We start from the raw sequence: 13,517 nt of genomic DNA, 5'->3' as shown, positions 1-13,517 counted from the left end.
CAAACACCACAGCCTCCACCAAGGACCCTTGAGCTCAACCAAAGGACGTTGGATGGCCCACAGAAGAATGGCAAGCCAACATTGCCAGGTATGATTTCCAGACCACTAAATACTAAAATAATTACTAAATAATTAGGATGGGTAGTAAATAACTGTAGAAAACAAGAAAACAGTGACAGTTGCTCAGGGTTTCCTGCATCACCTCTCTGTTAATAAGGAAATTATTGTACATTAATGAAACTAAATTAGCCTTCAGATAAAAAACAAACAGGGCAGTAAATCACACAGAAAGGGCCACATATTTGATGAGCAAGGCCATCTATTAGACACATCAGAATTGATTTAGTGATCACATCGTATGTTCGCTTTGCGGTTTACAACCTCCTCTAACAAATTTCCAGCGGAACCCCTGATAGGGATGCTCATAATATATTTTATGACCAATAAAATGTATTATATCTATATGAAATATTAGGCAGGGTGACATTTATTAACTAGGTTTGTCAGTTATGGATGGAAATATCTTAATGCTTTTTGTTGCAGGCCAGCAACCTACTGTACATACATAGCGTATCTTACAAAAGAGAAGGAACAAGATAAAACAAATCACATAAAAGAGAGAACCAAGTTAAATATTTTGTAAGTGCACTGGGCCTAAATGTTAAACCAACAGGTTCAGTTGGTCAAAACCTATATGCGTTTGGATTAACAAGGACAAATACCTCTTTATTCAGTAGGATTTCGTTTGATCTCACTGCAGTGGTGGAATGTATGTAAGTACAAATGTGAGGTATTTGTACTTTACTTGAGTATTTCCACTACATGCAACTCTATACTTGTACTCCACTACAATTTAGGGGTAAATATTGTACTGTTTATTCCTCTACAAGTACAGCTATATGACAGCCATAGTAACATATTGTTTGACATATGGAACAAATGATGAGTTTATAAAGCATTTTATAATTTAAACTACTAACAGTATATACTGTAATGCAGTTAAAATTAGCTCCCCTTCAACCAATTACAGTAGTAAAAGGCTGCTTATGTACACCACTTATTGATGCATCAGTAATAATATAATGATATACAGCAGAATATAATAGTATAACACTCAAAGGGGCCATTTGAGCACTTTTACTTTTAATACTTTAAATGCATTTTGCTATCAACACTTACATACTTTTACTTGTCAATGCGGGACTTTTTCTTGTAACAGAGTATTTTACAGTGTGATATTGCTGCTTTTACTAAAGGAAGTAAAGTATCTGAATACTTCCTCCATCACTGTTTCACTTTCTGCTCAGGTGGTTGACAAATGATCTTGGAATGTCCAAACAAAACAAAGGACGTTGTCACATTTCCTTAACTGAACTCAGGTCCTCTATTTACCTCTAACGCCTGCAGAGGGAGCCAGCTCCTTTAGCTTTGAATTGAATCACTTGAGAGATAATGTTTTGCTGTGACAGTGGCTACATATAAGTGTACGAGCACCTAATAATGTGGCTATATATATCAGCAACCTGGCTTTATAGTAAAAACCTTTTTTGTAATGACTTTCATCTACATTCTAGCAATGCAAATACACAAAATGTTATTTCTGGTTTACACAATGAACTTCTAACCATAACATTTTTTTTTGAGTGATTGAAGTCCAAATCTGTCATGCCTCTACTGACTGTCCACCTTCAACCCAGCTGCCCTCTTCAGCGTTCAGTGAGCTCCGGTCTAGCTGAAGCAAATTCCTTCCCAAAGACAAACAGCAGAGCCCCTGACTCATAGCTCTGTGTCGGGCAGAGAGCAAACCATACTGTTGACATCAGGAGGCCAGTGATGTCATGGTGATGTCAATGCCTCTAATTGTAAATTGCACACACAGCCTCGCTGTTGGCTGTGGTAACATTTCAGTCAGAGAGAAGACTCAGAAGGGGACAGTCTCTTTTGGAAAAGCTGGGAATTGATACAGTATGGCTGTTACTGGGGACGAGACAGACACAGACACAGGTAGGTTCATCTCTTTTACTGACTGATCTGAAAACAAAAACAAAAAAAGCTTTTCTACCTTGTTGTTCAGTTGAAATATTCATATAATATTTATAAATATTTAGGAATTTCTCAAAATACAGTCAGTGATTATTAATGTCAGTGTGGCAAAATTCAGAGTTCATTTGTCAGTATTGGAATTGAAAGAAACCTGGATTATTGTGATGGGCTTTTCAGATATTACACATTTGTTTATGTTTTTCAGTGACTTTTGCCCAAACCATTATTAGAAAGCGTAATAATTCCCTCAAATAACATCTCTTAAAAAGGAACCGTGGAAATATTAGTTTAATTTTCAGTCGATAAGAAACATTTTCACAGGGTTTGCATGTCTCCTCAGTCTGTTTTTCTCTCTCTCTCTCTCTCTCTCTCTCTCTCTCTCTGTGAAATGCTTCAGTCCTCTGCCCACTCAGCGCACATAGCAGCAGTAGCTGACGTCACTGCTTTTCCTGGAACAGGCCCCCAGCCGCGACATGTAAATGCGAACCAACGAATGAGATGCGCATTGACGTCAGCCGACAGCAACGCTGTGATTAGATGCAGTTCCTTTTATGATTCCAACATATCACAGAATTAATCATCAGCGTATAATATGATATGAGGGCCAGTGAGTTTTACTGGCACCGAGCAAACAATGAACAGAAGAAGCAGATAAGAATGGCAGTATTTCTCAATGTGCATATTTCTTTTCTTTCTCAGTGTCATGAAGAGGAGAGAATGAAATGTGGAATTGAGTCACTTATGCTCTCTAAATCTGTCTATTTATTATTTATGTAGCACAACCTTGTGTGCGATCCTGCATTTCACAGCACACATTTAATGATCACATGACAAATAGAACCTTTGCAATCTTGAAAATCTATTTCAACTAAAGTGAATTTACAGTATTTTTGGTTTCACTCTCTGAAACAGTCTGCCTCTGAGAATAAGAGCTTCTGGTTTACAAGAACAAAAGTCTTGTGAAAATGTTAAAGAGGACCGTTGATGCTTTTTCCCTTTCTTTTAGTGAGTTATATAGTTTTTTTGTGCATGTAAAAGGTCTGCAAAGTTACAAAGTCCACGCAAAAGGGAGTTACTCTCCCGTAACGTGGTGATGTCGCCAAGTAACACATTTGCATAACACCTGCCTAGTGGCTAGTTTGGCACGGCCTCAAACAAAGCTAGTTAGAGCAGAGCGGGAGTGGAGTCCAAAGAGTTTGGTTCGGTTGACCAATCGGAGCAGACTGAGCTTTTCGGAGGTGCAGGAGCTCAAACAGGGCGTTTCAGACAGAGGGTGAACATAGGTGCTGCAGCACAGCCGGTATAAGAAAAATAAAGCGTTCTTTGAACATTAAAGCATGTAAACATGTTCTAGTAGAAATCCAAAATACAAATATGCACCTCAAAATAAACATAATACCGGTAGGTCGTCTTTAAGAGTTACAGGATTATGTAGGCTGTGTGTCATAGTTTTATCTGTCACTAAATTGAAAATACTAAACACGTTGACTGATATGTTGGACCAGGTCTTAAAGGACCCATATCCTGCTCATTTTCAGGTTCATACTTGTATTTTATGTTTCTACTAGAACATGTTTACATGCTGTAATGTTCAAAAAACACTCTATTTTCCTCATACTGTCAGCCTGAATATGCCTGTATTCACCCTCTGTCTGAAACGCTGCGTTTTAGTGCATTTCAACGGAATTGCAATGGAATTGCTTCGCTAGGCAACGGTGTGTGTCCATGTTTACTTCCTGTCAGCTGATGTTATTCACATACACTGTAACAGGAAATAAACTGGGACACATTTAGAATGTTTACGTTTAAAACCGTGTAATGGTTTAAATATTGTAGATTTGTGACATCACAAATGGACAGAAATCCAAACAGCTTGTTTCAAATGCACAATTTCTGAATATGGGCTCTGTGTATTTCTCTGTATATTGAGCGCTTCGATACTTTCACAGTATTTATAAAGCATTTATAAATCTGCTTTATAATGTAAAAGACATGAAAATCTCACTTTTTACAATATGTGACCTTTAAACTAGTTATAATGTAAGTGTTTGTAACTTAGACTAAATGACCAAATAGCGCGGGTTAGCTACTTTTATCAGATATTTCTAAACTACATGAATACTATTAACTCATATTTCTGCATATAGCCTATGCATAAACAAAACAAAGCAATACATTTAATACATTGTTACACTGTTTGTTTTTGCAGTTATGTTACAGCTTGTGATGCGACTTTTACACACAAGCTTCGTAGTGGATTTACAAATAGCTGGGGCAACCCCATCCCATTGACTGACATGTTGTTTTGTGTCTCCCCAGGCAACTCAAGTGACTTGACGGCCTGCCAGCTGCGTAACACCAACTCCAGCCTCCCTCAGGAGATGGCAGGGGCCAGCGCTCATAGCTTCATGAAAACCAAAGACACGGTACAAAAGAGGGAGCTCCGCTTGATGAAGAACAGGTAGAGAGGACCATTCACACACAGCAGCTTGGCCATGAAATCAGCCATACCGATATTAGCTAAATTACATATATTATAAAAAGAAATAAAAAATAACTATGGTGGCTCATGAATAACATGCAATTGTAGTATATAATGTCAAAGATATAGAGGTATCTTAAAGCAATAGTTCAAGATTTTGGGAAATACTCTTATTTACCAAAGTTAGATGAGAAGATTGATACCACTCTCATGTTTGTACGCTAAATGTGAAGCTACAGCCAGCAGCCCATTAGCTTAGCTTAGCATAAATACTGGAAACAGGGAGGATACACATACCGTACTAGGCTACCAGCACTTCTTTAAAGGAACAGTGTGTAACATTTAGGGGGATCTATTGGCAGAAATGGAATATGATATTAATAAGTATGTTTTCTTCAGTGTATAATCACCTGAAAATACGAATAATTGTGTTTTCGTTAGCTTAGAATGAGCCCTTCATATCTACATATTGAGCGGGTCCTCTTCACGGAGCCGGCCACCATGTTTCTACAATAGCCCAGAATGGACAAACCAAACACTGGCTCTAGATAGGGCCATTTGCGATTTCACGTTTTTGTGTTGGCCACCATAGTTCTCTTACACGCTTGGCACACGGGTGAAGTTTCAATTGGTTGCAATCTGCAACCTTGCCGCTAGATGCTGCACACTACTCCTTTAAAAACAATGTTACTGTTACAAAGTTTTTCAAACAGAGAGCACCGACAAGTTCATTTTTCTACTGTAAAATGTCATATCCTCACCACAAATGTTCTATGTTTATGTTAAAAAACAAATATTACCCAATATATATTGTTACTTGAACCTCAAATGATAATATCGGTATCGGCCTCAAACACATCAGTCTGGCTCTATTGGACCCATTCACTGTATCGAACCTTGGAGGTTCTCCTCCAACCCAATGCCCTTTTCTGCTGAGCTTACTGTGTAATACGCACAATACCAAATAACAGTGTATGACAATAACTGCATGTAATGATAAGATCCACAAGCCTATCATCATTCCACCGCATGATTCACCTGCATCCACGATGTTAAGCTACTAATTCTTAGGTTGTCTGACTCCTCATTATCTGCTCTGTAACACAAGAGTGAGTTGTCTGACCAACTCTTAGAACTCGTGTCTGTCAGGAGGTCAGTCGTATGTGAATAAATCTGGTTTGCTGGTGAGCAAAATCGATTTGCTCCTGTTTTTAACATGCTGTGTGTAGAGCGTGTACTGTGTGTTTGCTGTAAACAGCCTGGTGTCACCACCGGCACTGACTCACACTTGTCTTGTTTGCATGTTCCCCGTCCTCCCACATGATGATTTTACTACCATCAGTGATCAGTAAATCTTCTTGGATGCTTTTTTTTTTGTTGGGGGAGGGTGGGGGGGGGTTGATGACATTCTCTCATCCTGCTATCCCGCATGTATCACAGACATCATCATCGTCATCTAAGCATTCTGTGCCCACATGAGGAAATATTTTGTAATGTGAGCTTTCTTGTTCCCCTTGGTGCAACCTGATTCATGGTTCATTCTCTGTTGTATCTGGGAGAGAAGCCAAGATGCCGAGGCTTCTTTTTTCACTGTAACTGTTGTTGTTGCTTCCAGGGAAGCCGCCCGGGAGTGTCGACGAAAGAAGAAGGAATATGTCAAATGCCTTGAAAATCGCGTGGCCGTGCTCGAGAATCAAAACAAGACTCTGATTGAGGAGCTTAGAGCCTTAAAAGACATCTACCGGCATAAAAACGAGTGATTCCTTTGTGTGGACTGCGATGCTTCTGTGGGGTGTCTCGAGGACTCTGGCTTTGCTTGGACAGACACACGTGCACACACACTCACACACACTCACACAGATCACTCCTTGTCCTTGCTGTAAAACTTGTTTACACGATGATGTCAATGTTTCTGGCTCTGAATTATCCGATGCGCCTCCACCAGCAAAAACAAGAACTTGTTTCAGGTTTATTATCAGTGAGTTTTACGAGGAGCTTATGTCCCTTTGAACAGAAAATTCAACAGGAGAAAGAAGGAATATATGAAGAAACTGGAGAATCACAACACCTTACTGGAGGCAGAGAATAAGATGCTGAAGGCTGAACTGCAGCGCTGAAAGGAACTGAACATCCAAACACGGTGCCAATGTCTGGCACCAAGGCCTCTGCAGTTACCACCTACTGGATTTTACATTCCTTTATGGACAGTTGTTTTTTTAGTTTTTTTAAATATTTGGCTCTATTAAAATACTATCAATTGATAGTTTTTGTGATGGTCTGTTTTGATATGGAGGTTTGTTCAGGAAATGCTCAATGTTCAAAGGGAATCAGGTCATCAGATCGTCAGGGCTTCTCGTGGAAATGTTTGTGTTTTATGTTATTCCACTTCAGAAAATCCTTATGGAATTAATACCCACTGTATTTATCACCCATCTTCCTTTGTATTTAATGTAAACACCTACCAGGATCAGTTCTGCATCTATATGCTGTGGCATTAATATTTATTTGGGCAGTTTTACCCTGTGTTTCTTTTTTTATATATAATTTTGGTGCATAGTTTGTAAAAAAAAAGAAAAGAAAAAGTATTTATGGTAATATGAATGAGTGTATATTTAGTTAACAAATACACACATTTGTTTGGAATTGTTAACTTCGTGTTTTAACTCTACTCTTTTTTGCTTCATCTCAGTATACATGGCAGAATTTAGAAGTTATTTATGTAACCATCAATTTGAATGTGGTTAATTAATTTGATGCAGAAATCCAACTTCTTTTTACAGTCTTCTTCGTTGGTGCTTTATTTCTCCTCTTTATCACCTTAGCTGTTGATCACACCAGACATGTTTAATGTATTTGCTTTAATAAAGTTCTTGTTTAGTGTCTCTCTGTTTTTTTCCACACAGTAAATATGAAAAATACATAGGACACGTTTCATAGTACTATTATGAGCTTTTAGTTAAGCTTTTAACGCCATGTGAATCTCAACCTTGGGTTTCTGCTCAGAACGTGCTGTGCTGTCCTTTCAATGTTGACTCCGCTGACAGAGCAAAACAATTTCTCCTCTTTTGCATCTTTCGTAGATGATACACATGCTGTGAAAAAGCCACACTGTTTTTGCACAGTATATGCTGGAAGAAGAGGAAGTAGGATGGGTATTTAAACACATTTTTCCATAAATCACATCCAGAGGAATGTGGATGTGCTAAAGGCAAGGAAAGACAGGCCCTGTTTTCAGTGACGGCATTCTTCTCTGACTTAGTGGATACAATCAACTTCTCAAATACTCCAGAATTTGTTGCAGGAAAAGAAAAAATGTATAGCTTCTCCAAGCAAATATCGACAAACTGATTAATAGTTGTAATGGGAATGGAATTTGGGTTTTCTTTAAGTGGAACAATTCAATTAAAGATATGCAAAATGTCTGGCTTATTATTTTTTATTATTTTTTTGTGCTACATCGTCACTGCTTTGGGTGAGGCATCATGGAAACAAAACAACTGAGGGAAGAGTCCAATACCGCTGAGACTTGCACTGCACCTGGGCCTATTGTGAAACCTTATTCCTGTCCAGTATATAACAAAACACAGTCACAAAACCGCACTGTGGAATGCACCGGTGGGGAAAAGGAAATACTGTCCGAGTGTAGCCTTAGACTACACCCACCTTTTAAACATTACTGCATCAATGAGAGCAGATGTAACAGCAATTAAAACATGTCATTGTATCTGGTGAAGTCACTGATCATTACAGAGATCGGCTTGCCTGGAATATGTAAAATGCTTCCAAATGCTGGGCACTCATTCAGCTGCAGCACACTCTTTAAAGTGGCAGTAGACAGTATGTTTTTGGCATCATTGGGCAAAAATTCCATAATAACCTTTCAGCATATTGTAATTCAAGTGTTCTGAGAGATAACTAGACTTCTGCACCTCCTCATGGCTCTGTTTTCAGACTTTAAAAAATCTCCGTGACGGGAGACTTTGACCAATCACAGGTCATTTCATTGAGAGAGCGTTCCTATTCGCTGTGCTCCGGTCATGTCACCGGAACTTGGCGTTCCTTCAACAGATTTTACAATGGCGGCTGCATTACAAACTTTCTCATTTTACAGCTAAACAGTGCACTACAAGTTGATTCTGAAAACATTTGAGGAGAGAAATAGGCATTAACATGACATAATATTGATTCATATTTGATCAGCGCTGCCTAGTTTGACCGTTTGGTTGGAGTTTGCGAGTGATTGACAGCCGGCTCTCATAGACGGCAGCTGGACAGCAGACCTCAGATCAGCTCTTACTGCTTGTTTTTCTCCGGTCTGTGAAATTTCGCAGATGCCGTTAGGAACACCGGAGGACACCGGAGGAAACAGAGGCACATGATTTTTTTCAGGTTACCTGTTTCATGTACTACTGTCACGATATACTGTTTTATAAAAATAACTTTTTTTTAAAAATCATATTTGCTCCAATCTCGCCTACCTCAGCTTTAATCTGTGATCTTGGTTTGTAGAATTTGAAACAGTTGCCCGTGTATCTTCTTAAATGTTTCAAGATTAAACTCGAGGATTATAGAAAAGAGCTCTCACATGTTAGGTGCAAAAACATCTTTCAGATCAGGCTGTAATGTGGGAGTATTATTCTCTCATTAAATGCAATGCAGCTGCAGTGCCAGCAGGCTGCACTACAGCACCATGCCTGATCGTGTCAACCAATGTAATCCTGCAAAAAAGCCTCATCAATTCATACATTCTTCAGTCCCCAGCATCACCAGTGATAGTCTGAGGCATCAACGTGCACATATTTGTCTTGCCATGCCATGGAAAACATCTCAAAGGATCAGGCTACAGCCGACGACCTCACTTTGTTTACATTAACCTCCACTAATCTCATTTAATCCTGCAGAGAGGTTTAGTATGAGCAACCATCTCACTCTGTCACAGACAAAGCAAAGCCCTCATGGATTTGTCAGTCATGAGTCAAGATCAAATAATTAACTAGCACTCACTAATAAGGGTGAGAAGGAAATGACACATGTCCATGTTTGGGTCCATAACATGTCACAAAGACATAACCCAGGGATATACAACAATTAGCATTCCCAACCTGCTAAAGTAAGAACACATTGCAATGTATTCTTAGTTAATTCTTTTTATAGGCTACTGTCTGTAGATAAATATTGGTAGAACGGAAACAATCGTTGACAGACTTCAGGAACCCACTTGTTATTTTCCATTCTAGTCTATATTTATTTATTCTGTATTTTTCTTTTTTCTTTTCTATGTATTTTTATTTTTTACACATTTTTCTTACTTTATTGTATCTCCAAGAGACTGGCATCCATTTATTACATGGTAACCACCCACTTGAACCGGAACCTTTTCCATCACAGCCACAGTGCTATGGGGTTTTTAAGGTATGTTTACGTGCTGCAAGAAATATTGGAATTTCTAAATACACACATGTAGCCCACGACCCATCTCCCACAATTTGGTCGGGAAATACAAAAACGGAACAGCAGGAATACAGTGAGTAACTGAAGGTAAAAAAATATATTAACAATGCTACTGCAGACCTACGTTGTTCTTCGCAAATTGTTTTCAAAGTTAAACATGCAAAGAACAAACAATGCCACACGATTCAACCTCAAACGTTGTGGTTAGTTTCCTAGCTTTATATTGTTATCATTATTATTTTTTTATTATTATGGCTTTCGTGGGTTAAAAACACCACAGTGCATTTAAAAGTGCGAAGCCATTTTCTTAACCTTATTGTCTAAAATCCGACTTTACAAGGAGCCCCTGAAAGCCTCCAGGCAGCGGATGTAGCAGCAGCAGCAGCAGTCTACAGTAACATACTAACTACATCGGCAACCATGTAGCTCCGAGAGCGACAATATCTCCTCCCGACGAGCTAAAGAAGCATGTCCTCATATGTATTCAGGTCGTAAAAAAGTTACAGTGTATCAAAATGTGTTTGTGCAGATAACCGGACGCTCGGACGGACATTACGAGGCGGAGGAGTCGAGTGTGAAGCCGCAGCCTGCAGAGCGGAGAGGCTCTACATCTGCCTGGACGGGTGGAAGGAGACGGAGGGCGACTAGTCACATTTATTAGCCGGCTTTGGCGTGTTATCAGCGGTTTAAATGACTGCACTTGTCCGGTTAGCCTGCTGTCGACTCGGGGGAAGGGCGTGTAACGTTAACGGATACCGGGGCTTGTAGTTGTCTGGCTCTCCGCGTTACCGCCCCGTTTTTTCTCTCTCGCGCAGCAACGTTAACAGCTCAGCCAGGAGAGGAAGGCTGAAGAAGACACAGTTTGGACTGTATAAGCAGAACCTGCTCACACCACCACCACAACCATGGGGAATACGACCTCCTGCTGCGTGTCCTCCAGCCCCAAACACCGGAGGAACAACCACTCCAGGCTGGAGCCCTACCGGCCGGAACCGGAGCTGAGCCGAGAGGACACGGGCTGCAACCTGCAGCACATCAGCGACAGAGAGAACCTGGACGGTGAGAGGCAGAGGCACTTATATTACCCCGTTTACACTGTCTAAATAACATTTAAATAATATAAGAAACAACACACACCAATTATTATAATAATTATTATTATTATTATCATTATCATTATCATTATTGTTATTATTACCATTATTACCATTATTGTCATTATTATCATTATTATTATTATTGTTATTATTTAATGTTTTAGCTGGGGACAGTGATTTATTGTTTAGTGTATTATTGAAGATTTGGACAGATAATGAGAGCTTGCAACATCTGTGCAAAGGACCCACCCACCCCTGACACCAATAACAACAATACTGTGTAGGCTTCCTTTTCAATGGACTTCAGCAGATTGGAGTTGTGGTTTCCAATCCAAACTGGTATGAAAACGTACCGAGGTGTACTTAAATTAGGGATTCACCGATCCAACTTTTTCAGTCCCAATACCGATACTGATACCTGGGCTTTGGGTATCGGCCGATACCGAGTACCGATCTGATACCAGTGTTTAATTAATAATCTGTAATCATTAGGGTTGTAGCTGGGGACCGTGATTGATTGCTAAAGATTTGGACAGATAATGAGAGCTTGCAACATCTGTGCAAAGGACCCACCCACCCCTGACACCAATAACAACAATACTGTAGGCTTCCTTTTCATTGGACTTCAGCAGATTGGAAATCAGCCATATGGCAGTGGTTTTCCAATCCAAACTGGAATGCAAGAGTACCAGGGTACTTAAATTAGGGATGCAACCTCCAGCACATCAGCGACAGAGAGAATCTAGACGGTGAGATGCAGAGGCAGTCACCATCTTTTCACTGTCGGGTCTAAATAACATTTAAATAATATAAGAAACGACACACACCACTTATTATTATTATTATTATTATTATTATTTAGTGTTGTAGCTGGGGACAGTGATTTATTGCTAAAGATTTGGACAGATAATGAGAGCTTGCAACATCTGTGCAAAGGACCCACCCACCCCTGACACCAATAACAACAATACTGTGTAGGCTTCCTTTTCATTGGACTTCAGCAGATTGGAAATCAGCCATATGGCAGTGGTTTTCCAATCCAAACTGGTATGCAAATGTACCAAAGTACTTAAATTAAGGATGCACCGATCCAGCTTTTTCAGTCCCAATACTGATACTGATATCTGGGCTTTGGGTATCGGCCGATACCGTGCACCGATCTGATACCAGTGTTTAATTAACAATCTGTATACCTCACTGTGCGGAAGTCGCTGGGATCATTCTTTAATGTGTATAGAAACATCAGACTCGACTTCAATATTGCTTTCCTAACTTTGTAAAACAAAATGTAACAAATAAGTATAGATATAAATGTATTGAATGGTTATTTATTGTTAGAATAAGAAATCGTACACCAAAAAATGGTTGAAAACTTGAAAAAACTTTGTCAAAACTTAACCAGAAATTAAAATCCCAGTATGTAATGTATATAGTATAGAAATTAATTTAATAGATCGGCCCAATTGTCGACGATACCCAATCCGGCTATTTGAGTCAGTATCGGCCCAATATCCGATCCAGTATCGGTATCGGTGCATCCCTACTTTTGCTGGGGAATTAGTGTACTTATTAGTTTCACAGTCACTATTATCTTCCATCCTTATTATTAGGGATGCACCGATACATCCCTATTTATTATACACAGATTTCAATCAGGCTGGTGCTGCCTGGTTATTTGGTGGTCTGCTGACCCTGAGCTTGCATCATCTCCACCATGTGTCTGTGTTTGAAAGGGTGTGCAAGGTTGGGACAGTGTGTTTGAAGGGCGAGTGTGAATTGGGCTCCAGTGGGAGGTGATGTGATTATGATGGACAGTGTTTATGGCGGGGTGTCTATTCACTTCCTACGGGGAGCTGAATGGGAAATGACGCAGACGCAGCCCCACATTTCAACGCTCATTAAGAGCAGCACAGTCACACTCTACTGTACATTTTAGATGTAATGCCTGCAGGGCCCATCAGGAGGTTTGAGGGGTTTCCCCATGCAAAATGAGGAATAGTGTAGTGAAACTGCTTTTGGTTTTATCGGGAAATCACACAGTTGTTCGAGGCAAAATATGTCTTGATCTGTTATTTACCAAGACAAATCGATAAACTTTAGCTCGGAGACGGTTTTCTCGAACCACAATTTTATTTCTAATGAGGTCTAAAGTGTGTCCAATTGTGTATCATTGACACACACAAAACAGGTCAAAATGCCACTTGGCATTGTGTATATCTCAGTTTCTCTGGCATGGCAGGTTTCTTCCCAAAGCTATATTGCTCAGTCTGAATGGTGTGCTGTAAAAAGGCAGATCCTCACTGTACGCATCCCTGTGAGTAGTGTGCTCCCTGGAATGAGTAATCAGCCTCAAGCTCTGATCTGTGCCCTCAGCATCTTTGTAAATGATGGAGCAGGCATGGAACGGGTCAAATGGGATTTGATCAGTATTTTTTTTTTAAGCC

The 13,517-nt window shown here is 39.8% G+C and overlaps 2 protein-coding genes across 10 annotated transcripts in view; both read left to right on the top strand.

The window, feature by feature from the left end:
* Positions 1–1,779: 1,779 nt before the first annotated feature.
* LOC119480163 (cyclic AMP-dependent transcription factor ATF-1-like) lies at positions 1,780–7,947 on the top strand. The gene is made up of 3 exons (XM_037756186.1): positions 1,780–2,004; positions 4,363–4,504; positions 6,141–7,947. Exons 1-3 carry the CDS (start codon positions 1,968–1,970, stop codon positions 6,283–6,285), a joined length of 324 nt encoding a protein of 107 aa, XP_037612114.1. The 5' UTR covers positions 1,780–1,967; the 3' UTR covers positions 6,286–7,947.
* Positions 7,948–9,956: 2,009 nt separating this feature from the next.
* ccny (cyclin Y) overlaps positions 9,957–13,517 on the top strand; it is a 50,741-nt gene continuing 47,180 nt past the window's right edge. For 8 of the 9 annotated variants that reach the window (XM_037756881.1, XM_037756877.1, XM_037756878.1 and 5 more), the window contains exon 1: positions 10,331–11,035. In XM_037756881.1, coding sequence (XP_037612809.1) covers positions 10,882–11,035 — 154 coding nt within the window. In that variant the 5' untranslated portion in view covers positions 10,331–10,881. Of the gene's footprint in view, positions 10,064–10,330; positions 11,036–13,517 lie in introns of those variants that run through there. The other variant, XM_037756872.1, reaches the window with a different exon arrangement.

This window comes from Sebastes umbrosus, chromosome 21 (genome assembly GCF_015220745.1).
Source record: "Sebastes umbrosus isolate fSebUmb1 chromosome 21, fSebUmb1.pri, whole genome shotgun sequence".
NCBI lineage: Eukaryota > Metazoa > Chordata > Actinopteri > Perciformes > Sebastidae > Sebastes > Sebastes umbrosus.
Note: the sequence above shows the minus strand (reverse complement) of the source record. Positions and strands in the feature narration are given on the sequence as shown.